Source organism: Neomonachus schauinslandi, chromosome 13 (assembly GCF_002201575.2).
Source record: "Neomonachus schauinslandi chromosome 13, ASM220157v2, whole genome shotgun sequence".
NCBI lineage: Eukaryota > Metazoa > Chordata > Mammalia > Carnivora > Phocidae > Neomonachus > Neomonachus schauinslandi.
This window is the reverse complement of record NC_058415.1, coordinates 17,036,853-17,061,779: the sequence shown is the minus strand read 5'-3', so window position 1 is coordinate 17,061,779 and position 24,927 is coordinate 17,036,853. Positions and strand designations below refer to the sequence as shown.

The window sequence follows — 24,927 nt, the reverse complement described above, 5'->3', positions numbered from 1 at the left end:
CTTACAAAATATGGTTCTGAGACGAGGGCCTGGAATCTAGGCAAATGCCAACAGCGATGACAAAATTAGAATTGGAATCTCGAATCGTGGGTCACTTCAGTATTACAGAAGGCTCCCTGCAATATTAATTGATGTTTTAGCAAAAGAATTTGAATTGTTACAAGCTAGAGCTATGCTCTGGGAAAACAAATGCTATCAAAGTAAAAAGCTGAACACAAAAAAATTTCATGGCTCCTGGCTACTCCATTATAGAAAACGATGACATCTTCCATGATAAGGAAATCAGTTTTTTAAATCTTTCAGACCATAAGCAGACTGTAATGGGTTGCTGGATTTCTTCACACTATGTATAACCTTAGAGATAAAACTGAAAGTCTAATAATTACTGAAGTTATATATTTCATTATAAATGCATCTTCTCAATGATTATTGTCTTGACTTTAATAAAAGCAAATATATAAAGTTGGATAGAAATGTGGCTATTACGATTCCTTTGTGCTAATGAATATGAAATACAACTTAAAAAATAAAATCAGCCTTTACCTAAATATAAAGAGCTTTATTTACCAGCAAATAGTGATACCACAAAAACAGACAAAAGGAACACAGTCTCTTAAAATGTTTATTTTTGTCAGAATAGCTGACGATTTTCTGTTAAGTCTTTTGGTTCATTATTATAACAAGCATTTTCCCCTTGAAAAATCCATCCAAAATATTTCAATCCTTGAGGTAAAGAACTAAAAAAACAAAACAAAACAAAAAAAACCATTCTGATTTTTTTAAAGAAAAAAACTTTTTTAATTCCTTTAACTTGATAAATAGAAATAATCTCTTCTTGTTCTACTCTAGTGAACAAAAATGTACTTTATACAGCAAAGTATCCAGTCACTTATTGGCAAACTGAAGGTGAAAACCTACCCATTTACACGTTCTACTCAAACACAGTGCAATACTCCCATGTTCATAAAGACTTAAAAAAAAAGACAAAAAACAGTTACCAACACTCTTCTGGCAAAGACAAAGGTTTTGGAATGGCAAAAACAACAGACGTTTTAGCTCTCAAAGCTCCAGAAGGGAATTAATCGGAGTCTTCATCATCAAGATACTCCTCGGCATTGCTTAATGTTCGAACAGCATCTAAACGGAATGGGGGCGGGGGGAGGGAGAGCAAAACAGAGAAATTACAAATTGCTCAGATTTTGTTTTCACTTTCAGAGCTCCTGATAGCTCAACAAACTGTAATCTTTCCTCAGACCCTGGGATAGTACTTCCCCCAAGGATCTTCAACTTTTGCTTTCCTGCCTAGCTGCTCAGTATTTGTTGCCACAGAGGCTGACAAATACAGCTGTCTGCACGTTCTCTAGACATGCAAAACTAAATAAATAAATAAATGAAATGAAATAAAGCACATGGTGCTAAGGTACCATTAGTCTCTCCTGCACAAAATGCAACCAGCCCCATGCACCATGACCAGCATGGAACACATGGGAAGGCCCTCCACTCTGAGCACTGTACTTCCAATCTCCTCTCCCAGTGTCAAGGACACGCACGTGGCTTCGGTCGACAGCCTGCGCGGCCCTTCCCTGAAGGCAATGAAATAAAGTGTGAAACGGAAAGAACCGAACCCCAGCATATGTTAAATCAGGCTTGAACAGGGTTCAAAAAGAAGGCATCTGATCTTTTTTTTTTCCTTTAAGCAGGGGGAGTGGGAGAGGGAGAAGCAGGCTTCCCGCCGGGCAGGGAGCCCAATGCGGGGCTCTATCCCAGGACCCTCAGATCATGACCTGAGCCGAAGGCAGACGCTTAACGACTGAGCCACCCAGGTGCCCCGAAGGCATCTGATCTTTAACTGTTCATCTATTCAACTGTCTAGTTAAATGCCTATAATAGCAACAGGTTACGTGAAGCATCATTTTAGGGGGGAAACTGAAATCCAAGTTATAAGCACAGTTAAAGCTTAATAAATGTATATTACCATGGTCTCTAAATACTATATCCCTGTGCGCACTAGAGATATGACTGATTCCAAGTCTGGGGCAGAAAATGTAAAAGATGTACCTGGAACCGCCTGTCATACCATAAAACAAGGATGCTATCAGAGAGAGCGTCATTTTAAAAAGATTCACGGTCCAACCTGAAGAGGCCTCCACTAGCCAAAGAGGGACTATCAATAAGGACACTAGGGGCGCCTGGGTGGCTCAGTCGGTTAAGTGTCTGCCTTCGGCTCAGGTCATGACCTCAGGGTCCTGGGATCGAGCCCCATATCAGGCTCCCTGCTCAGCGGGGAGCCTGCTTCTCCCTCTCCCTCTGCAGCTTCCCCTGCTTGTGTTCACGCTCTCTCTCTCTGTCAGATAAATAAATAAAATCTTTAAAAAAAAATAAGGATACTAAATATAATGGATTGAAACACAGCACATATTTCAACACACACCAAAGAGAATTCACCAGTCCTCTTTGGAGAATAATAGGGAACCTGTACCTTATTCTGAAAACTCATTAACAAAGGACAAAAATCAAGCCTTTATTCTGCCCCTACTGGACAAACTATTACCTCTGAGTAATCAAACCATGGATGAAAGGAAATTTTTTTTTTTTTACAGAATGTTCCTGGCTAATAACTGAGAAAGAACTGACAGAATTCAAATATCACCATTTTGCAACTGTTCATGAAATAGTGGATCTAGACAATGATTATCAATGAATGCTAAAGTCACAGGACAAGTGACAAACAGATATTCTGTGCCTCTGATGAAACAACACAACTTTCTTCATGAAATATTTTTCCCTCTACCCCTTATAGATAGATAAAAGGTAAAATCTAATCAAAGCTCTAGATCTAACACCAACTGACAAAAACACAGAGGAAAGAGGAACATGACAAACAGCACCATGGGGATGCACATATGCAATGTCTAGACTGGGAAATTCAGGAAAACTGACCCAGCTTCTTTAATAAGTAAATCGCCAGGCTAGCAAGGGAGAGGGAGAGGAAGCAATGATTTAAGAGATATATCTACCAATCAGAGCCTGACCTCATTCAGAACCTGACTTAAACTATAAACAAATAAGTAAACAGATAAGTAAACAAAGCATAAACAAACATGTATGAGAAAAAAGGGCATTTGACAATGACAAGATTTTTTTGATGATATGAAGGCATTATTAATTTTACGTATGCTGATGATACTATAGTTTTTTCAGTCATTATCTTTACAAATTTAGAATTATTGAGAAAAAGGAAGGGACAGGGAGAGTCGGTACAAGGGAGGTAGAAATGGATTTATCTTCTACGAGAAGGAAAGATGAAAGAACAAATGGATATAAGCAGAACAGAGGCAAACTTCAATGATTTCACAGCAGCTTCCAAACTCCTAGAAGTCTCCAGGTTGTCCGTATTCGTGTCCATCCTCCTTATGAGAATTCTGGAGACCTGGGCGGAATATATTTTGTCCTATCCCACACACACCCATGAACTTCAGGACTGGCTGTAAACTTAGGAAAAGCAGCTTTTTGAGCTAAAGACAAAAAGACAATAGCAAAGCTCTTTCCTACTCTACTTTGTTACTACGATCCTATGTTTTGCCATTTGAGATATTCTTTGTCCTTCCATCGCCTCTTCTGCCCCTTATTTCAACCTCGTTTCTCCTGTTAGCAGGAGATGACTCGCCATGGTGCAACCTTTGCTGAGAGGAAATCAAGAGACAGGAATGATCCAGGCAAATAAATTCCTTCTCCTTTCTTCCTTTCATGGATTGCTCTCAGGCACAGTTTCTCTGGAAACTTCTCACATGGCCAAGTGCTGAGGTGCTATAGCTCTTCACAGCTCATCCTGGGCCACGGCCATTATAATAATGTATCTCCTAGCGGTGCATCCCCTTCTCCCCTACCTCACTTCCATTTCTCCTCAGTGTCACTGACCTGGATTTGCACATTCCAAATCAACCACCAGCACTTAAGACAAACAAACAATAAATAAATGGTAGAAAGACAGACACAGTCACCTGAATACATCTCACAGACAGAGTATTAAGTGAAAAGAAGTTAGACACAAAAAAGTACATACTGTTTGATTCCATTTATATCAAAGTTCAAGCACAGGCAAAACCAGTCTATGGTGAGAGCAGGGGAGGAGATGGAGGGGCCTTCTGGGGTAGGGAAAATGTTCTCTACCTTGATCTGCGTTGTGGCAGGTGGGAGGCACAGTTAAAAAAAAAACACACACACACATCAAGATGTAAACTTAGGATTTATATATTTAATTAATATAAATTATACCCCAATTTGTAAAAACTGGAAAAAGAATTTACAAGACCAGTGCTCTAACCCCTGAGCTATGGAGCCGACCCTGGAAAAAGAATTTAAAGGGTGGAACCCTCAAGGTGGGGCTGAACCCTGGCCCCAAACTCATATCCCAAAGTTATCCTTCAAGGTAACTACAAAATGTGACTTGTTTTTTCTCTATAAAAAATCCAAGATGTGCTTTTAAAAGTGGGCAACAACATCAGAATATACTTTTTCCAGGCAGAGTTTGTGCTGATAATTAGCTATATGGCCCAATATTCAACTGATTCCAACTAGGATCACAATACAAATTGAAACATTTTACTGGACGACTGCGGAATGAAGCAAGAAAAAAGAGAGGAAAAAAGGTAACATGAAAACTGAAATATGAAAATTCATTTCTTGCCTCCGTGTGCCAAGCCCCCAGGTAATTAATGATTACCTCATTAACAAGTCCATTATCTAATCAATACAAATTTAGGAAAGTAGACTAAAGACACTGAGCATGAACAGAGAAAAAGAGACCTACCGCCCAGCTCTATTCTACAAAGACTGTAGAAAGGTGAGTGGAAAAAGAACAGTTTGCCACCTGCCTCCCCCAGCTCCTACTGCTCATGTGGAGGGTTCTGGGTACAGCTCTCTGGGGTCTGAGGCAAGTGTGGTATTTTCCTTGTCTACCATGATCAAGCTTATAGTATACATGAGTCTCTGATAACCTTCAGCTCATAAGAAGTCCTACTCCATGGTAAGGGCATTCTGAAGGGACCTATACAGCAACAGGAAGTCAGTGGCAGAAAAAGGAAGTTAGGCCATAGTCCGACTTCCGGAACCAACCAAGGCAGCAGGAAGGTGGAGATACATACCAAGTAAAAGTATCTCTCCCTCATAGCTACATATATGGCTTCTCAATCAAAATGTAGGATTGCTAGGGAGCACCACTCAGCTGGTAAATATTTTCTCATGCGTGTATCAGACCCTCAATCCATCTATGCATGAGTAATTACTTTGCAGAAACACCAGCCTACCAGGGAGCATTCATGGCTTAAATAATTAAGGAACCCAAGCTGCTTAATGGTTTAATGGTTTACACTATATCTGTTTTGTTTTTTTTTTTTAAAGATTTTATTTATTTATTTGACAGAGAGAGACACAGCGAAAGAGGGAACACAAGCAGAGGGAGTGGGAGAGGGAGAAGCAGGCTTCCCGCGGAGGACCCTGGGATCCTAGGACGCTGGGATCATGACCTGAGCTGAAGGCAGACACTTAACCATCTGAGCCACCCAGGCGCCCCGGTTTACACTATATCTGAACTGAAGTTAAAAGAAATAAAAATCTGGAACAAAGACCTATCTGGAGTAAAGAATAAAAGGAACAGCAGAATCGTGAGGAGGGCTATGATAAGGATCTGGTGATGGACAAGGAGGATAATTCTGGGCAGCTCCCTTGGTGAGTCATGACCAGAGAGGGACTGTTTGCTATTTTTGATTGACTAAAGTAGGAAACCAGGGGACTGACTTTATTTTGTTGCTTCTGCTGGAACTGGGCTACAGGACAAAATAACATTGCCTCTTCTCATAAAACAAAAGGTACTTAGCTAAGGAAGAGAAAAGCTTTCCAAGGGTTCAAAAATTAATGGGAATGTAAGTCAAATGATGAAAACAGAAATCAGTACCTTATTACACAAGCTCAGAACTCTGAGAGTGATATTACCCTCAGCTTAAAATGGAAACAAATGCACTTAGCCTCAATACTGGAAATGTCTCAAAAGTTGTTTCGGTAGTTCTCCACCAGCATGGACCAGTCTAAACTTTAGACTCTAAAGCAATACTAAGAAGGGTTGGAATGATGAGTAGCAATGCTAAATAAAGACTTGTGAAAAGGGAGTTCTCCGTTATACTGGTTTCCATTCTAGAAAATGGTGGAAAAGACGTATCAATCATTGGCTTCTCCTTCAAAGTGGCTTTAGAGTGCCAAGCATAAGATAAAAATAGAATAAGCCTTGCGGGGAGAGGGGGAGATCGAATGTGCCCTCCAACCAAATCACCTCCTACTTTTCTTTTTTCTACCTCTGGGTTCCTCGTGGGCCAGGAGGCTGAGGCAGATCAAAGGGAGAGATAGAACAGGGGAATGGGAAGAAGGGTTAAAGCGCCCCCTCCCAGCATTTCTTTCAAAGGGAATCACTCATGCAGGTTACGCACTGAGAGGTCCAATAAACAGCCAGTCTCTGAATAGTAATCATGACGGATGTAAATGCGTTTAACACCTTTTCTTTAACACCTTTTCGAAACAACCACACAAACTTTTAATTTTTTCTTTCAAACCTATTCTCCCACACCAACAGATATTTTTATCTTTAAGGATGTATACCTAAACTTTACCTTTAAAAACCACCCCAGAATCTATAAGTAAACATCAAATTGTTTACCAAGGCTAGAATAATTCTGATTATAGTTTACTGATACTCCCATTTAAAATAGAAATAAAATATAACCCTGGAGCTCTTCAGTGCTTAATTGAAAAATATATTTAGAGATAACCACTGGTAAAAACTTATCTGAAACGAGGATACAGAGACCATGGCTCTCTGATAAGCGCTCTACTGGAAAGCAAGGTGATTACAACTTAATTGTAAGGAACAAAGGGAACATACAAAAAATACTAAAAGCTCAATGTCTCTTCGACTTGTTTGCATGAAGGTATTTCTTCTATGGTGAACGTTCCACATTAGACCAAGGAGATAAAACGTACTTCAGAACCACATGAAGAGTTTCCTGAGAAAAATTTTTTTCCCAGGTCTAAGATGATAAACCTTGGTCATGATGGTGCCAGAGGAGAAAGAAGAATTAAAGCCAAATACCTGTGCCCTGTTTCTTTTTCAGGAGAGATGCGCAGGCGGCATTCGTAGCCATGTCCAGGGCCAGCTTCTTCTCATTGTTTCTTAAGTCTGTTCTCGCACCTTTCCCCCAATACAAGAAAAGCACATCAGGTGTTTCTGAAGAATCTAGAGTAGCAGACAATCTTCCTTCCACCAAAACTCATCACTTTGGGCCAAACTAACTAGGGAACCACTCTGGCCCTGAAGTCAGCTTTTTCAGAACAGTAAAAGCCCACTTGGCATCTTTAATCAGGGAGTTGCCGCTGTACTCCTGATAATTAGGCACCATTAAAATACAGCCTTTCCTTTCAAGTCCTCAGAATACCGCACGTGAGTTTTCAGTGGGGAGTTGACTCTCCCGGAGCTGAATCCTGAGTCAGTTAGACTCCAACATGTCTTGGCACCAGTTTTTGGAGATTCAATGTAATATACCCGTTGCTTCCTGAGAAAATACCACGTGGCTTGTGCCTGAGGGGATTAATATTTTGTATCTGTAAGTATACTCCTGTGCAAATTAGCAGAAGAGTAACACAATAAAACCTAGAGGCAATCCATTGTTCCCGCAGCCCATCTTCAACTTGCTTTTTTTCCTCGTCTTCACTGTGGTAAAAATTGTATCAGAATTCATGAGTCCATTTTCATTGTTAAAGATTCAAAAATATAGAAGTATGCTAAACAGAAGCATACGTCCCTTTTCATCCCCCAACTCAACCCTTCCCTTCCCCTTCCTCTAGCTTGTCCACAGGAAACCATTCCCAGCAAGCAGGCATCAATCCTCACCTCCCTCGGGTGCATGAATGCATTCACAGACATATATGTATATATACACAAAATCATACCACATATATTGGTCTGTAAATTGATTTTTTTAACCTAACAATACATAATGGTATTCCTTAATACCATTCCTTATTAATACACATCCTTATAACTCGACCTATTTAAACATTTGTAAGTATTCAATTTTGTGGACACTGCAAAATTTATTTAATCACCCCCCTATTGAGGGGCACTTAGGCTGTTCCTTTATCACAAACAATATTGCTGTAAACCTCCTTGAACAACATCTTTCTGATGTGTGGTTTTCTAGAAGTGACGCTGGAATGTGAGGATATGCCCATTTTTAATTCTGCTAGCTACTGTCAGATTACTTTCCAAGAAGGCTTTACCAATTTACACTTTCTACCACAGTATAGGAGAGTGCCATTTTCTTTGTAACCACATCCTCTTCCATAAACAAAAAAATAAATGTAATGAGACTCAAAGGCACAAAAATATTTGAGTAAAGAAAGGCTGGTGTGTTTAATTAGGAATATGGCAACTGTGTATAAAAATCTCCCTCGTGAGCAGGTTTAGATCTACCCATAGCGAAGGATCTATAGAAACCTCATTTTCTCCTTGCGCTACAGGTAAAACGAGAGTCCTGAGGGTTAAGAGTTCTGTGACTAATCGTATCTTACATTAAATTACACTTTAGAACTCATGTACATGATTTCTGTCAGGACAGGAAATGTCCAGAGCCAGCAATGCAAGAGAAGAAACAACCATTTCCTGTGTCCCTCTCCACCAGTGCTACCCAAGAGAAATATAATTTGAGCCATATATGTCATTTCAGATTTTCTAGTGGCCATGTTTTCAAAAAGAGGAATTCATTTTCATAATACGTTTTCTTTAACCCAGTATACCCAAAATGTGACAGGTCTATCATAGAACCAACATAAGAATTGTTGTGGGGCGCCTGGGTGGCTCAGCGGTTAAGCGTCTGCCTCCAGCTCAGGTCATGATCCCAGGGTCCTGGGATCGAGCCCCGCATCGGGCTCCTTGCTCAGTGAGGAGCCTGCTTCTCCCTCTCCTTCTGCTGCTCCCCCTGCTTGTGCTCTGCCTGTCAAATAAATAACTAAAATCTTTAAATAAATAAATAAATAAAAAGAATTGTGATGCTTTACATCTTTTTTCACGAAGTCTCTGACATTCGATGTGCATTTTACACTTGCAGCACATCTCAGTTTGGACTGGGCTCGTTTCACCAGCTCAGAAGCCCCAGCGGTACGGCGCAGTTCTCGGCATAACCTTTAGGGGGCGCTACAGTGGTCCTCATGCTGTCTGATCTTTTTTATACCTGAGGTTTACGTCCTCAACACACTTTAAATTAGTAACATTTCCCTTCATATATCCCACAACATTGCTCTGAGGGTCCCTAATGACAGTGCATCCATATGACACCTTGGGACTCAAGCAACTTGTATTATAGCCTTTGGACCAGGGTACAGTATAGGGGATATGCTTGGCCCTCTGTAAGGCTTAATTAGTATCTGCAGGACAAGTGGATGGATGGATAGTCAGTCCACAATTTCACTGTCCCCTCTGACTTGTACAGAGATAGGGAATCGAGGTATCTTCTCATTCTTCATACATCTAGCACCTGCTCAGCTCAAAGTAGGAGGTTATAGCTACAGCTTGAGTTCTTATCTATCAAGACTTTCCTGTGTGAAAAGGGGCTCAGCAACTTTACCCATACAGCTTTCTGATAGGATCTTCTCCGCACACGCATGCATGCACACACACACACACACACACACGCACACCTTTCTTCTAAGGCCCTTTAATCCTGCAGAAATATACAATAAACAAGTTCTAAAAGGAATAGATGTAATCTTAAAGCTTACCAAGCTTTCAATTTAAAACTAAAAACTTCACACAAATCACCACAATTCTGTAATTTCAGCTTACTGTAACAACCCTGTGATACAGACAGAGTGAAAGTTAAAACTCCACTTTCAAAACACAGAGCCTATTATTCTTCCTACTATTTCAAATAATGTAATTGAATGTAGCCTATTTTTCCAGAGTACGCAAAGGCTCGATAAACTGGGCACATGCTTTACCTTTTTCCAGAAGCAACTGGACAATATCTGCATAACCCTTCCAGGCAGCAGCATGCAAAGCTGTGTCTCCCAACTTGTTCTACGGTGATTTAAAAAGAGAAAGCAGCATTTTAAAAATAGAGAGTGGACTGAAAATATGCACGAATTCAGGTTTACTCTGAGTAACCTTACAATGAGGACAAGTCATGAAATTGTATAAAATTCCAAAGAGAGAAAGGAGACTCAGGAGACGACAGAAGAGTCACCTGGGGGGAGGGGATGGGACGGAGAAGCAGAGACCGACCTGGCAGAGCACCAGCAGAGCTGCAGATGCCTGCAGAGGGAGACACCAGGAGGAAGCAAGCAGATCTGTGCCTGCAGAAACCTCGCATGAATTAAGCAATTGGAGATGCCTGGAGACACTGGAGCGGGCATGAGGCATGGGAGCGAAAACAAGAGGACTGGGTGAAAGTGTTTATGGAAGTAATTAGATCACCTTCCTCTCTCCTGGCTGTCAGGTGACCCCACGCAGATGGCAGAATTACTCTGTCAAGAAATTAACCAGACCGGGGCGCCTGGGTGGCTCAGATGGTTAAGCGTCTACCTTCAGCTCAGGTCATGATGCCGGGGTCCTGGGATCGAGCCCCACATCAGGCTCCTGGCTCAGCGAGGAGCCTGCTTCCCCCTCTGCCTCTGCCTCTCTCCCTGCTCATGCTTTCTCTCTCTCTCTCTGTATCTCTTTGTCTCAAATGAATAAATAAAATCTTTAAAAAAAAAAAAAGAAATTAACCAGACCGTTTCCAAGCGCGTGGAACTTAGAGGTACAAGGAAGGTGGCAATGAGGCCAGGAGCTAAAAGCAGTGGGTGAGCTTGAAAACCAACAATCTGAGCAGTAAGCTGCCTTCACCTACCCCACTACCCCAGTGCAACGTCTAGCATCTACCCCCCGGGCAGGAGGCTGGAGGATGGTTCTCTGGTGAAGCTGAACAGCCCCACATGTGGAAGAGGGAGAGGGTATTCACACTGACAGCTGGATATCACCCAGCGAAACAGCTAGGACCTTACTTCACCCTATGGAGAAGCCCCATAAGCATGCAGAACGTCTATCACACTTCAACATGAATGGATAGACAAAGATACTAGGTATTTGGAAATACTAGGTACTAGGAAAGCCTCCATTGTTTGAGAAAGGATAAAAACAAAATTAATGGATCTCAGAGGGGAAAGACACAGTACAGTTAATGGCAGAAAATGTTCTAAAAAGCTGTAATTAATAGATCTGAGATATAACATGAAAGAGCATAATGGAACAAGAAAAGATGCTACTTAAAAGTAATAATCAGAGTAAAAGAAAGAGCTTATAGTGGACAGAATTCTAAGATGGTGCCCAAGACTCCTGCCCCCTAGGATCAACCCCCTGAAGAATTCTTCCACCTTGAGTGTGGGTGAGACTAAGGAATATAATGGGATATCACTCCCATAATTAGGTTTCTAATCAGTTGATGTTGAGTTCATCAAAAGGGAGATTATACCAGGTGGGCCTGGCCTAATCAGGTGGGCCCTTTCCCCAAGGTACAGCTTCAGAGACACAATCTCCTACTCGCTTTAAAGAAGAAAGCAAATAGCCATGTTGCGAAATGTCTATGAAGAGGGGTGATCTCTGAAAGCTGCAGGTCAGAGTACTACAGGTGCAAGAAACTCAATAATCCGGACAAACCTGAGTAAGCCTGGAACAGGATCTGAGCTCCAGATGAGAACCCAGTCCAGCTAATCCCTTGATTCCAGCCCATGAGACTCAGCAGAGAACCCAGCTGTGCTGCACCCAGAATTCCGGCCTATCTACAGAAAGTATAAGGCAAATGATGTCATTTTAAGCTGCTGAGTTTGTGGTTTTTTATTACACTGCAATAGAAAACTTACACTGGACATTAAGGAATTAAAAAGGTAACCAACATAAAGGTAAGAAAATCTCTGAGAAAAACTAAAATAACTGGAGCTTCAATGTTAAGAGGTCCTACCTCACTATGAACGGGCATTCCAGAACCAAAGAACAAAGACAATGGTCAGTAAAAACTGGAAAAGAAACAACAGACAATATTTTTCCAGGCTGAAAGAGTCCACCATCGTTACTGGGAAGAGACCCACTGTAAAGCACATTGTGGTGAAATTTCAGAACACCACGGTCAGAGTAACAATTCTGAGCAAGAGAAAAAGCAGATCACAAAAGAATGGGAATCAAAATGGCATCAAACCTCTCAAAAGCAATCCTAAAAACTGAATACCCTAGAGTCCTGCCTGCAAAATTCTAAGGGAAATCATTTTCAGCCTTCAATTTTGTCAGCCACATCATCAATCCCTTGGTCCCCTTTCTTAGGAATCTATTTGAAGATGTTCTTCAACAACAGGATGGCAGCCACAGGATGCAGACAAGTGAAGACACACCATAGAAGGGAGGGGAAGGTAAGGCTTCCCAGGAAGAGAGCAAAGGGCAGCAGAGACAAAGCTGCTCAGATCAGAGAATGAGGATGAGGACTTCGGGAAGTACCAGTACCATTCTGGTGGGGGCGGGGTGGGGGTGGAGAAAGCAGTTACCTTCTACATTATGAAGAAGTATGTCAAGAGAACATGAAACAGTGTGGAAGTCTCCAGCAAGATAAAAAACCAAAAGCCAGCTAAATAAAAGTAAGTCCAGAAACAAAAATGACACAAAAGGTGAGCAATATTTAAATAGCCTTAATACTTGTAAGCACTGGAGAGTACCATAACCGGAAACTCTGATAGGCTACGTGGGGGAGGACCAGAGAAGCAAAGGTTCAGAGCCGGCAGATGAGACTGGGGGAAGTGGTAAGCTGGAACCTTCAGAAAGGACACCGAAACATTTCTGAAGATGATGACTTAGGAGACAGCTCTGTAGGCATCTTCCTTAGTAACATGAAGGCGAGAGGAAAGAGCTAAGAGCCGAAAGGAGTGAGTGAGAAGGAAGGAGTACGGTAGGCATTTTGGGCTTTATGCAATTTGGACTTCCGTACAATAGAAACTTTTTAACTATTTGTAGTATTTTGATTAAAAATTGTATGAAAGATACTAAATGGGAAAAGGTCACTTCAAGGCACAAAGACAGGACTTTGCATGCCCATAAGCTGCACCTACAGAACAACGCAGGTGTGTTATGACCACCGACTTCCGCATAAACGATCTTACCTGTTGGTTCAGTTCAATGTTTGGTTGAGTAAACAGCATTTCCACTATGTCTGAAATTCAAAGAGGAAAGATATTCTTTAAGAATAAAAAGGAAACGGCTGACAAGACTAGGCATAATAGTTTTAAAAGAGAGGGTTCTTCAGAACAATCTTCAAGAACATCCGTGTAACAAAATTTTTTGAATTTATGTAAGTACAAGACTTAAGAACCTAAAAAGTAGAATTATCTAGGGAAAAGTTGCTTCCAAATAATCTGGTTTTTGCATTTTGACACGGGGCAATCACTATAGAACTCTCTACATTTGCTATGCCCTTTATATTCATTTAACTAATCTGTGTTTATGAGCTAAAATAAGATCGGCTTCCTTTTGGGGAATGGCCAGAAACTTTCCTTTGGCTCTGCTATTTAATCTGCTGGATGTTCTGTTTCTGATTGTGGTGTCTGTTTTGCGTGTATGTCATAGGGAGAGGTAAATGGGTGTGGCTGATATTTGGTCAGGCTGAAACAGACCTAGAAATTCCACTTGTCATATTATTGATTATAACTGGATTATAACTAAGGTTACCAACGATCACTAACTTAAGCAAATGCCGTCTTTCTCCTACATCGAACAGCGTGCATTCAACTTAAAATGTACATCACGAAAGCGTATCTTGGGAAAAGCTAAGCTGGAGGAGTCACTCCTGCCCCTTTCTTCTGTAAGATTAGATTGTGGGGTTTGTTTTTACATGACTATTGTTTTCCTGTCACCTTTCTGAGCCCAGGAGAGGAAAGGAAGTTTCCAGTCTTTCAAGTGAGAGAGGTCCACGAAGAGAGCATTCTGCCTCCTGCTTCACAAGGCTTCTGGCCCATGTTCTAAAGGACTTGAAAAGAATCATCTCTTTTTTCATTTCTGTAAATCCATCATCTCTCTGTGGAGCACCGTGTCAGGAATGTGGACTCTGAGGACAACACACAGAAGACATACCTTTATGCCCCCCGTGGCAGGCCCAGTAGAGGGCGGTGCTTCCAGCTTTGTCCAAACCATTAACGCCGACTCGGTTGTCCAAACACTCTCTCAACCAGCTCAAGTTGCCTGAAAAAATTTCACATTTATAAAAACACGAGAAAAAGGGTTTGGTGTTTTGTTTTGTTTTGCTTTGCTTTGCTTTGGAATCCATTGCATCCTCCATAAATTCCCATCTAGAATGGATTCGTCAGCATGTCTGAAATGAAGACCTGCCCAGTAATGCATTCATTATGGTACATTTTCGCTTCCACTATATTAATGAAAAGCATTAACAACAACTTGGGGTTGCGGGAGGGTAGGAAAGGCTTAAACAGCACAAATTATTTGTCACCGTTCTGGGAAGTCCAGAGTCAAGGTGCCGGCAGATTCAGTGTCCGGTAAGAGCCTGCTTCCTGGTTCGTGGACACTGTCTTTCCACCCCTTGGACAGAAAGAGCAGGGGAGCTCCCCGGGGTCTCCACCGGTACTGGTTCCATTCACGAGGGCAGAGCCCACCAAAGGCCCTACCTCCAAACGCCACCGTACTGGGGTTAGGTTTCAACATCTGAATCTTGAGGGGATGCAAGCATTCAGTCTATGGTACATACTGACTGGCCACACATACATGCTGACGTGCATGGATGTAAGTGACAAAATACGAGTAAGCTCTGTGGGGCTGTGCATCAATTTTTAATGGTCGGTTAATGGGAAGAGTTGCCTAAATGAGTCTACTTATGGTTGTCTGACTCTGTAAAAAATACATACATGTAATTTTTTCCTTTGTGAAATCCTAGAACTTGGGGGAAAACAGTCAAACCTAAGAACAAGTACATACTACTCATTTTCATATTAAAATGTACTTTCAGTTCTGATAAGAAAATAAGGAAATAAACACAAAATAACCTGCTCAGAGCTGTTGCTCTCACAGTTAAATATAACTAGTAATTTAAAATCCTCTGGCGAATGCCCCAAATAACTAATTTGCAAATCACTTTGTTCTTTAGTTTCAAGCTTTTACTTAAATTCCAGTCATCGGGGCCCCTGGGTGGCTCAGTCGTTATGCGTCTGCCTTCAGCTCAAGTCATGATCCCAGGGTCCTGGGATCGAGTCCCGCATCAGGCTCCCTGCTCTGCGGGAAGCCTGCTTCTCCCTCTCCCACTCCCCCTGCTTGTGTTCCCTCTCTCACTGTGTCTCTCTCTGTCAAATAAATAAATAAAATCTTTAAATAAATAAATAAATAAATTCCAGTTATCAAACATATAGTGTAATATTAGTTTCAGGTACTAATGATTTTTTAAATGTCAGCTTAGTAGTTCTACCTATGCACCATTCTAAAAAAATAATTTCCTTTTCTACATTCACGTTTCAAAAAGATCTGGAATAGAATGAAAGAGAGCTCCTTGAGGCCTTATAAAAACTCCCCATGTCCACAGCACGGCTTCTCAAAGCGGCCCTGTCAATGGCGGGACTGGAGAATTCTTTGTTGTGGGGCTGACCTGTGTCCCGTAGCTATGTCCCCAGCATCTACTACCCAAAAGGTGCCAGGAGCATCCCCAAGTCAACAGTCAGGCATTGCCAAATATCCCAGGGTTTGAGGGGGAAACCACTGATGTATGGGATAAAGTCCCAGGTCCGAGGCCCACCCCTTTCGCTCCCTCCCTCCCCAACTTCACCATCACCCCACACACCTGCACTATAACAACACTCTCCCACGTTAGTCCCACAAGAGGCCTCCACCCTCCTGCCGTCTAGTTACTCGTCGTGGCCTCTATAACCTGCTTGACTTAAACATACTTCAATTGTTGTTTTTCTGACACCACCTTGTAACGATCTCTTACACACATCTCTCCCCTTGCCAGAGGTCGAGCTCTGGGAACCACAGGCAATGTCTTTCCACCTGCCACTGAGCACAAGGTAAGTAAACTACTCAAAAGTGTCTGGTGGCTGACATTTAAAATTTTAAAATCATAGGGGTGCCTGGCCGGCTCAGCTGGTACAGCATGCGATGCCTGATCTCAGGGTTGTGAGTTCGAACCCCACACTGGGGTGTAGAGCTTACTTAAGGAAATAAAAAAAACATTTTAATCACATTTTCTCTCTCGAGGGTGAGAGAAGGCAGAACAGAGATCGCCTCTGGGGGGAGGCGGGGATTTAACTGGAACGGGAACTTTCTGGGAAGACAGAAGTGTTCTAGATCTTGATCTGGACGTCGGTGACATAGGTGTATACACCTGTCAAAAGTCATCAAACTATATAATTAAGATCTGTGTGTTTTACTCCTGGGTATCTCAATCAAAAACAATCACACCTACCTCTTTTTGCGGCTTCATGCAATGGATTGTCAATGGATTCTGCCTGCTCAGCCACTAGATTGAAAAGAAAAAGAGCAAAGCCAATGTTGAGAGTGCCACCCCAATGACTCACTGAAGCCACTTCGCAGTCCCCCGGCTTCCCGAATGCCAGGGCCTTCCACCACACGGCAGGCCTTTTAGTGTGGATTTAAAAAAAAAAAAACAGCAGAAAATCAAACTGATGCTTCCTGCTTTAAAAGAAGCTGAATTATTTGCTAAATGAAACCAAGCTAAGCAATAAGGCAACACCACAGCAATTAACTGGAGTATAAACAAAAGCCACACATAGTAATTAAGTGGAAGTATAAGCAGAAGCAAAGAGATCTGTGCCCTGCATACCAGTATACTCAAGTATGTCATAAACTGAGTCACAAAAATGTGAAGGAAAACATTCAATGTTCATTTTTACATTCTGTAAAAACACCCTACTTTGAAGACGGCTGAAAATAATTGTTTCCCTTGTGTGTGTGCACGTGGGGGGCATGCACGAGGGGGAAACGGTTTGCTTCCCATATTTACAGAGGGCAAGCAGCATCTCTACCTGCCTCTGAGGAAGGTGTGTTCTCTGCTGTCCCAGAATCAGCAGGAGTGACCACATGAAGACTGCGGTTCAAAACAGATGTCAGACCCAACCCCTCCCGCCATAAAGAGCTGTAACTGGACACTCCCTTGGCTACTGGAGATGCAAAGCAACAGGGGAACATTTTACATGCTCACTGTCTGTGACTGGCTAGAAATGGAGTGCAAAGGTTAGAGGAACGTAGAAATGTTTCAAGTCTTTTTTTTAACCCAGAACGGCATCACCTTTAGATCAGGGCAAGCGGGGCCCCTACGTGGGGCCCCAGACCTCAGCTCTCACTTCCCCCTCCCTTCCCCTCCCCCTCTTTGCTCTCCTAGGAACTTTGCAGCAGTCCCTTCCTTGCAATTTTCTAAGTCCTGTGCCGGTGGTTGGAACTGGTGCCTGACGCCAGCCCCATTGGTCTAGGGATTCATCTAATGCTGACGTCAAAAGGAATTTTTGGAAGTGACTGAAATCAAGCCTCTTATTACACCGATGGGGAAACAGTCCCAGGGACAGCGGTTAAGTGCCTTCACTAAAGTCCCCTGTGATTAAGAAGTGGAAGAAAAAGGATTAAAACCCTGTTTGCCAATCCTGTGCTCTTTTTACTCTACTTTGCTGTTCTCTACAGAAGTACTTGGTCTGTTTGTCCCTCTTCCAACCAGAAGTGGCTTCATGACAGAGGCCACCTCTCACTACTCAAGCTCCTCAAACGGCCTGGATACCCATTTAATGAACATAACTGTCCCAGACGTGAATTAACAAGGCAAGGTCACTTCATCACCAAAGAAAGGGCTAGGCTAAGAAACCATCTGAGATTTGGTTTAACAGCAAAAGAAAAGAAAAAAAAACATTCTAAGAGCTGGATAAAGGAAAGCCATAAGCATTTCTTTGGAAACCTGGGGTTCTATCAAGCGTGCTACAATGCATTTTCTTAAGCCAAAGAATCAAGTTCAAGTACCTCCAGTGCCCATTCCCCTTTTATTACGGAGAGATTCATGGAGTACAAAATGTCCTATACCGGCAATGACTCCATTGATTTCTCAGCCCCGGCAGCAAGCAGAAAGGCTTCAGGAACCAGGAAATTGAAAGTCCACACAGTAGAAACAAAGTGATAACCACCACAGCCATGCTTACCATAGTTGCTTGGGATGAGTCCAGTCCTGCCTTTGGAGGTACCTTTCCACCAATTGGTATCACTCTAGTGAAAGAAGAGTTAGATTAAGTGGCACCAAAACCAGTTTACGTTCGATCACTTTTAAAACCATCTGGCTCAGGGCGCCTGGGTGGTTCAGTCGGTTAAGTGTCTGCCTTCTGCTCGGGTCATGATCCCAGGGTCCTGGGATCGAGTCCCACATCGGGCTCCCTGCTCAGCAGAAAGCCTACTTCTCCCTCTCCCTTTGCCCCTGCCCTGCTCATTCTGCCTCTCTCACTCTCTCTCTCAAATAAATAAATAAAATCTTTAAAAAAAAAAAAAAAGAACAAACAAACCCATCTGGCTCAGGGACTTCACCTGTTCTACAGACTGTCCATCAGCCCTGGTCACAACCATCAAGTTTCCTCACCCCCTCGTTATGGATGTCCGTTCCCCCTATCATTAACGTACAAATATACCCACACTGGCCTGCCACACACACAATACACTTCATCACAGAACCTCAACAACCACACACATCAGAGATCCTATGAAACGGAAGAAAACAATCCACAGAATTTTAAACTATCCATAGAATTTTTTTGTCCAGAGTCTAATTTCTCTTAGCTTGAAGATTTCTTTTTTCTTTTTAAAGATTTTCTTTTATTTGTCAGACACAGAGAACCCAAGCAGGGGAAGTGGCAGGCAGAGGGAGAAGCAGCTCCCTGCTGAGCAAGGAGCCCGACGCAGGGCTCGATCCCAGGACCCCGGGATCATGACCTGAGCTGAAGGCAGACGCTTAACCAACTGAGCCACCCAGGCATCCTGGAGATTTTTTTTTCCTAAAGATCTCTTTATTTTAGCTTCATTTTTGGGATAACTTTATTTTAGAAAAAGTCAAAGCTATAAAAAGTAGGAAAAAACAGGATAATGAACCTACATGAACTCATCTCCCACCTGCATAAATTATTTACTCATGGCCAGCTGTTTCATATATATAACCCACAACCTCCCTCCCTCTCAGATTATCTTGAAATGAACTGTAGACACTGTACATATTTCAGTATGTATTTCTGAAAGATCAGGATTTTTTCCAAAGACATAAAACCATTATCATAACTTAAAATTTATTTCAATAATTCCTTAATATCATCAAATATCTAGACCACTATTAAAATTTTCCAGTTGTCCCACAATTTAGAATCCAAATAAGGGCCCTACAATATGACTAACTGATTTGCCTCTTTGGTCTCTTTTAGTATATAGGTTTCCCTCCATTTTTTTTTCATTCCTTCTTAATACGCTTGTTGCTTAGTGTATTTGTTGAAGAAACCAGTTTATTTGTTCTGCTGAGTTTCAAATAGTCTGGATTTTGCCTGTTGCATCTGTGTTACCAAAAATGTGTTCCTCTGTTCCCCCTACTGCCTATAAATTGGTTGTTAGTTCTAGAGGCTTAATTAGATTCAGATTCAGTTTTCTGGGCAAGACTATTGTAGTATTGATTTCTTCCATCAGGAGACACATAATGTCTGGTGGTCTCTCCATTATTTCCTGGGGGCTGCAAAATGGTGACATTCTATCATTCCTTTTTCACTTAAACAATCAGAATATCTCTCTAAAGAAAAATTCTCCCTCATCAACTCTCAGGTTACCCAGAGATGAAGTTCATAGAGAAAAGGCAGAATCAATGCTCATTATTTTCCTTAACTGAAGTTGTCAGAATAAAACATTGGTTCCCTAGCATCCGCTCAGGGTGAAGAACGATGTTTGGGTTTTTTGAAGTATTATTGGCAGCTCATGGATTTAAACATAGAAAATGTGCTTCAATCCTTGGGGAGTGTTGCCCTAATTGACTGTTCAAATTGTCCTATCTTTGACTAGTGGCAGCCTCTTCAGCTTCGGTCCTGTCTTTCTACTGTGACCCTCGTTGTCTCTGGAGGCTTCCTTGCTTTCTAATAACACAGTGTTCTCAGATTATCTGGTACCTTTGCTGCCCCCAACCTGGTAACATGTATTTCTCAACAGAGCCTTGTTCCTTTGAGTGCAAAATAATACATTATTATTGGGTCGCTCATTTTTTTTTCCTAGGCCTTTTCAAAGGACAGAGCAGGACATGTTTTTATTTTATTGTAGATAAAATACAACATACTTGCAATACAGATGCAGAGCTATGGGGTTTTTATTTAACCTCATTGATCTTACATCCGTGTATCTTTTCTTTTCTTTTTTTTTTTTAAAGATTTTATTTATTTATTCATGAGAGACCGAGAGAGAGAGAGAGAGAGAGAGAGAGAGGCAGAGGGAGAAGCAGGCTTCCAGCAGAGCAGGGAGCCCGATGCGGGACTCGATCCCAAGACCCTGAGATCATGACCTGAGCCGAAGGCAGACGCTTAACCATCTGAGCCACCCAGGCGCCCCCGTGTATCTTTTCTTGCAGGCTGAAAATCCCAGTTGTCAGGATCACTGACCTAATGACTCATTTGCTCTCAACCATAACACACATGCAACAATCTCAGCAGAGCAATGCCAAGGCTTCTGCTACAAGATGATAATTAAAACCAGGTTACAGTTATTTTTCTTGCCAGTCCTTTTTATCCTTCATGTATATTCTACTGGAGATGTTCGGTCTAACTGCTGAGTTTTAAGGTCACTTGGAACAGTTCCTTTCTGTATGGTTATGCCAATTACCTGGGATACAATTAATTTCATTTGATTCATTCTGCTTTTAAATTTCAGGGATTGCTTTTTTACCATTTAATTTTATAACTATGCAAAAGTTTACATGACTCCAAAGTCAGATCTCCAAAACAAGGTGTAATTTTTTTAAAAGTCTTTATTCCATGTTCCCTCTACCCTATTTCCCTTCCCTCACATAGAAGAAACTATTTTTTAAAATTTTATTCGATGATTCCTCTTTTGACTTTTTGTTTTAAACTGAAGAAAACAGTTATACATATAACATCTCTTAGGTAAATAAGGCATACTGTTCACGCTTTTTTTTACCTTGCATTTTTTCACTTAAATTACTCCATAATAGCATTTAGAGATATTCCTCATTCCTTTTTATAAATGCATAATACTCTATTTGTAGCTATACCAAAACTTACTCAACTATCTTCTTATAGGTGGACATAGGGCTACTTCTAATTTTGTGCTATTATTACAAATTGTGCTAAAATGAACAAACTGGGCATACGTATTTCTATACAGATAAACATTTAAATACTGTACAATGTTACAGCTATACAAAATAGCCTTATGTATCTTTAGTTCATATGTAGGATTACAAAATATTAGCTGAGCTTACCATGTCAGTAATGTAGATAATATCACCTTCCTCAAAGTACAATTCATCTGGCTGAAAGAAAAAATATATACAGTTTGACTTCATGTGATTTTTCATGAATTAGAATATAATGATGACGCTAATAATTATATGAATTTCAAATCCTAAAGTACCTTACAGACAATGTGGTTTTTAGATACTTAAATCTGCACACAGACCACATAATGAAACATTACTGACAAACTAACGTTATGTTTAGAAAGCTGAATTTTTCCCATTATGGACTTCAAAGAGTTGCATACGTAACATATAAGAATTTCCCCCTACGCACACATCTTATATTCTTCCACAATGAAAGCAAGGCATTTCTCTATCAAAACAGAATATTAATAAAACTACTTTCTTGTAAAAATTCTAAAAGGTGATGTACATTTTTTCGTAAAAGGATAAATGTCTAGAATTTAAAACCATGAAAAACAGCCAGGAGTTTGGCTCTTGTCTAAAGGATTAGGCTTCAATCCTTAAATACTTTCATGTCAACATCTACTACCTGCTTATTTTGAGAAAACAACTATCCTATCTTTTCATGATCAGAGAGAATGAACATTTCATATATAAGGATAGTTAATACATAATTCAACCATTAATAAGGCTAAAGAGCGGGAAAATGGGTAGCAGTAACTCAGAACATCCAGACCATAAGCAGCTCTCAGGGGTTAGCTGATGATACAGACAATATGCACTCCAGGTTGTACCAGCCAAATGTCCTGCAAACTCTCTGAAGATAGCCGGGTGCTTTAATTAAGCATCTTTTTTCTATCACTACATTAATGCTTACCAGCATGACTTTGTAGGTATATAGGACCATGCCTATTACGAGCAAGTTTCAGATCCTGGGAAATATTCACGTTGTCATGTTGAGTGAAGAATGTGAAGCGCAAAATTTCACACAGGATAAGATCACAATTATGCATGAAATATATAGAAACATTTTTCCAAATTTTCTATCATGAGCATGTATTACTTTCATAATTTTGGTTGGAAAAATGTTTTTTAAACAGGCTTTGATATTTCTGATTATAGTTGCTGTTCCGTACAAATAAAACTCAAGCTAGTGAAACAAATTATCTCATCCATTCATTTTTCCATTTATCTCCTCTCTCAGTTACAGACCAGGGAGGTAAATGTGACTCTGCACTACTAACTTATTTAGTTTCAAAGCTGATCTGTATTATTATTATAACTATTTCCTCCTGGATATAAACGAAGACTGTATCAGCTATACCATCCTTTAAGTAACCACATACATAAATACTTAGGTGCATTATGCATTCAAATATAAAAATTACCAAATGATAATTAATGATACTAAAAAATGGCTGAGTTCCTTTATTTTTTAAAAGATTTTATTTATTTATTTGAGAGAGAGAGAGAATGAGTGGGGAGAGGCACAGAGATAGAGGGAGAAACAGACTCCCCAATGAGCAGGGAGCCCGATGTGGGACTCATCCCAGGACCCTGAGATCATGACCTGAGCCGAAGGCAGACACTTAACCGAATGAACCACCCAGGCGCCCTGGCTGAGTTCCTTTAAAAGGCACTTCCTGAAGCATTTGTTGCATTTACGACTGATTTACCGAGTCTAGACTTAACACACAGCACAAGCTATGCAAAATTAGTTGAGCCTATGGAGACTCGATGATATAGATTTTATGATTATTAGAAATAGGCATTTAGGGCAAAAACAGTAAAGCCCTCTAAGTTCTTCCCTAATCTTTTCCTATCATGTTCTGATGATCTGTGACCAAGAGACTACCAATATGTGATGGATATAGAAAGTGATTAGGTAAACAAACTATTTCTCTTAGTATTTCCCTGCTGCAAACTGGACATCTCCCAGAGAGGCCAGAAAGGGGACGCACTGCTCACCCAGCACCCCAGCTAGACACAGTGGCCATCCCTGTAACAGGAAGGTCAGCCTTCGCTGGCAACTTCAACACCATTTGACTGTCTCTCCTTGAGATGGCAATAAGGGTTAAGAGGAGAGAATGAAGTAGAACGTAAGGAAGTAAGGAAAACAGAATATATGTGAAAGCGTAGCACTTTTCTTGGAGGGACTTTGAGTTTCTCGGAGTTTCGAAAGAGTGCAATGTCTTGAAGAGATCTCTCTGGTCTTGGAGCCATCCAAAGCGCATTCTTACCCTGTACCTCTCCAAGAACTAAACCTGCCCACTTATGTCTAACAAGGGGCTTTCGTGGAAGTTAAAGATCATCCCTACCTATGGTGTTGGCCTCCTTTTAAAATCACAAGTCAAGGGCACCTGGGTGGCTCAGTTGGTTAAGCGACTGCCTTCGGCTCAGGTCATGATCCTGGAGTCCCTGGATCGAGTCCCGCATCCGGCTCCCTGCTCGGCAGGGAGTCTGCTTCTCCCTCTGACCCTCCCCCCTCTCATGTGCTCTCTCTCATTCTCTCTCTCTCAAATAAATAAATAAAATCTTTAAAAAAAAAAAAATCACAAGTCAAGTTTGCCTAAATTTCCACACATAGTAAGTTCATTCACCCTTGAACCAAAAAGGCATGTTTTGAAACAGTATCGAACAAACAGCTTCAAAAAAGCACACAAACAAAAATCCCTGTGATGAGTCCTTCTCATTTAGGGAAAAAAAAGTATAGAGTCCGGAACAATGGAAAGTAAGTGCTTCATGGATATAGGGTTTTCTTTTAGAGGATGAAAATGTTTTGGAACTGGATAGAGGTGAGGGTTGTACAACACTGTGAATATACTAAATGCCTCTGAACTGTTCCCTTCAAAATGGTTAATTTTATGCTTTGTGAATTTTTACCTCAATTTTTAAAAGGGCAATAAAAAATAAAATTAAAATTAAAGTAAATTTGGAGGCAATAAAAAGTCAAGAACAGTTACAATTCTTATTGTCTTTTAAGTAATTCTTGTGCTTTGCGGTTTGGTAAAATGCATCATTTGGAAAATGTCACTCAGTACAGTCATTTCGATACTTCTCAGTGCTGCTTTAGTTTTTAAAATAATGGCTATTGTTCAAACACTGGTGAATGCCACAAGCCACCTATTAGGTGAGACTTGTTTTTCAACTGAGGGAAGGACAACAGGCAGTCGATTTCAGTCAGGGGAAAAAAAAAGGTCTCGCTATTTTTCCACCCTGAGAAAGGAGAGTGGACAGTTTATTCTCTTTTTAATCAATAGCTCCCAGACAGACAGTGCTACTCCCTGTAAAATATGTTCTTCCAAAGGAACCAGGGGCAGTGCTTACTAACCTAGCTACGGACGTGGTCTACCGAATTCTTCACACTATTGGTAGTAATAAAGACAATAAGGTCATTTTCATGATTTTAAAACTTATATAGATTTTT

General features: G+C 41.0%; 1 protein-coding gene across 1 annotated transcript in view; it reads right to left on the bottom strand.

Annotated features, from left to right (window-relative positions):
* Positions 1-518: 518 nt before the first annotated feature.
* The window catches only part of OSTF1 (osteoclast stimulating factor 1), a 53,629-nt gene continuing 29,220 nt past the window's right edge, over positions 519-24,927 (bottom strand). Inside the window, exons 3-10 of the mRNA XM_021689367.1 lie at positions 21,561-21,611; positions 18,256-18,319; positions 16,521-16,574; positions 14,189-14,296; positions 13,222-13,271; positions 10,042-10,120; positions 7,139-7,237; positions 519-1,137 (exon numbers count right to left, since the gene is read on the bottom strand). Of these exons, the coding sequence (XP_021545042.1) occupies positions 1,079-1,137; positions 7,139-7,237; positions 10,042-10,120; positions 13,222-13,271; positions 14,189-14,296; positions 16,521-16,574; positions 18,256-18,319; positions 21,561-21,611 (564 nt within the window). The 3' untranslated portion in view covers positions 519-1,078. The remainder of the gene's footprint in view (positions 1,138-7,138; positions 7,238-10,041; positions 10,121-13,221; positions 13,272-14,188; positions 14,297-16,520; positions 16,575-18,255; positions 18,320-21,560; positions 21,612-24,927) is intronic.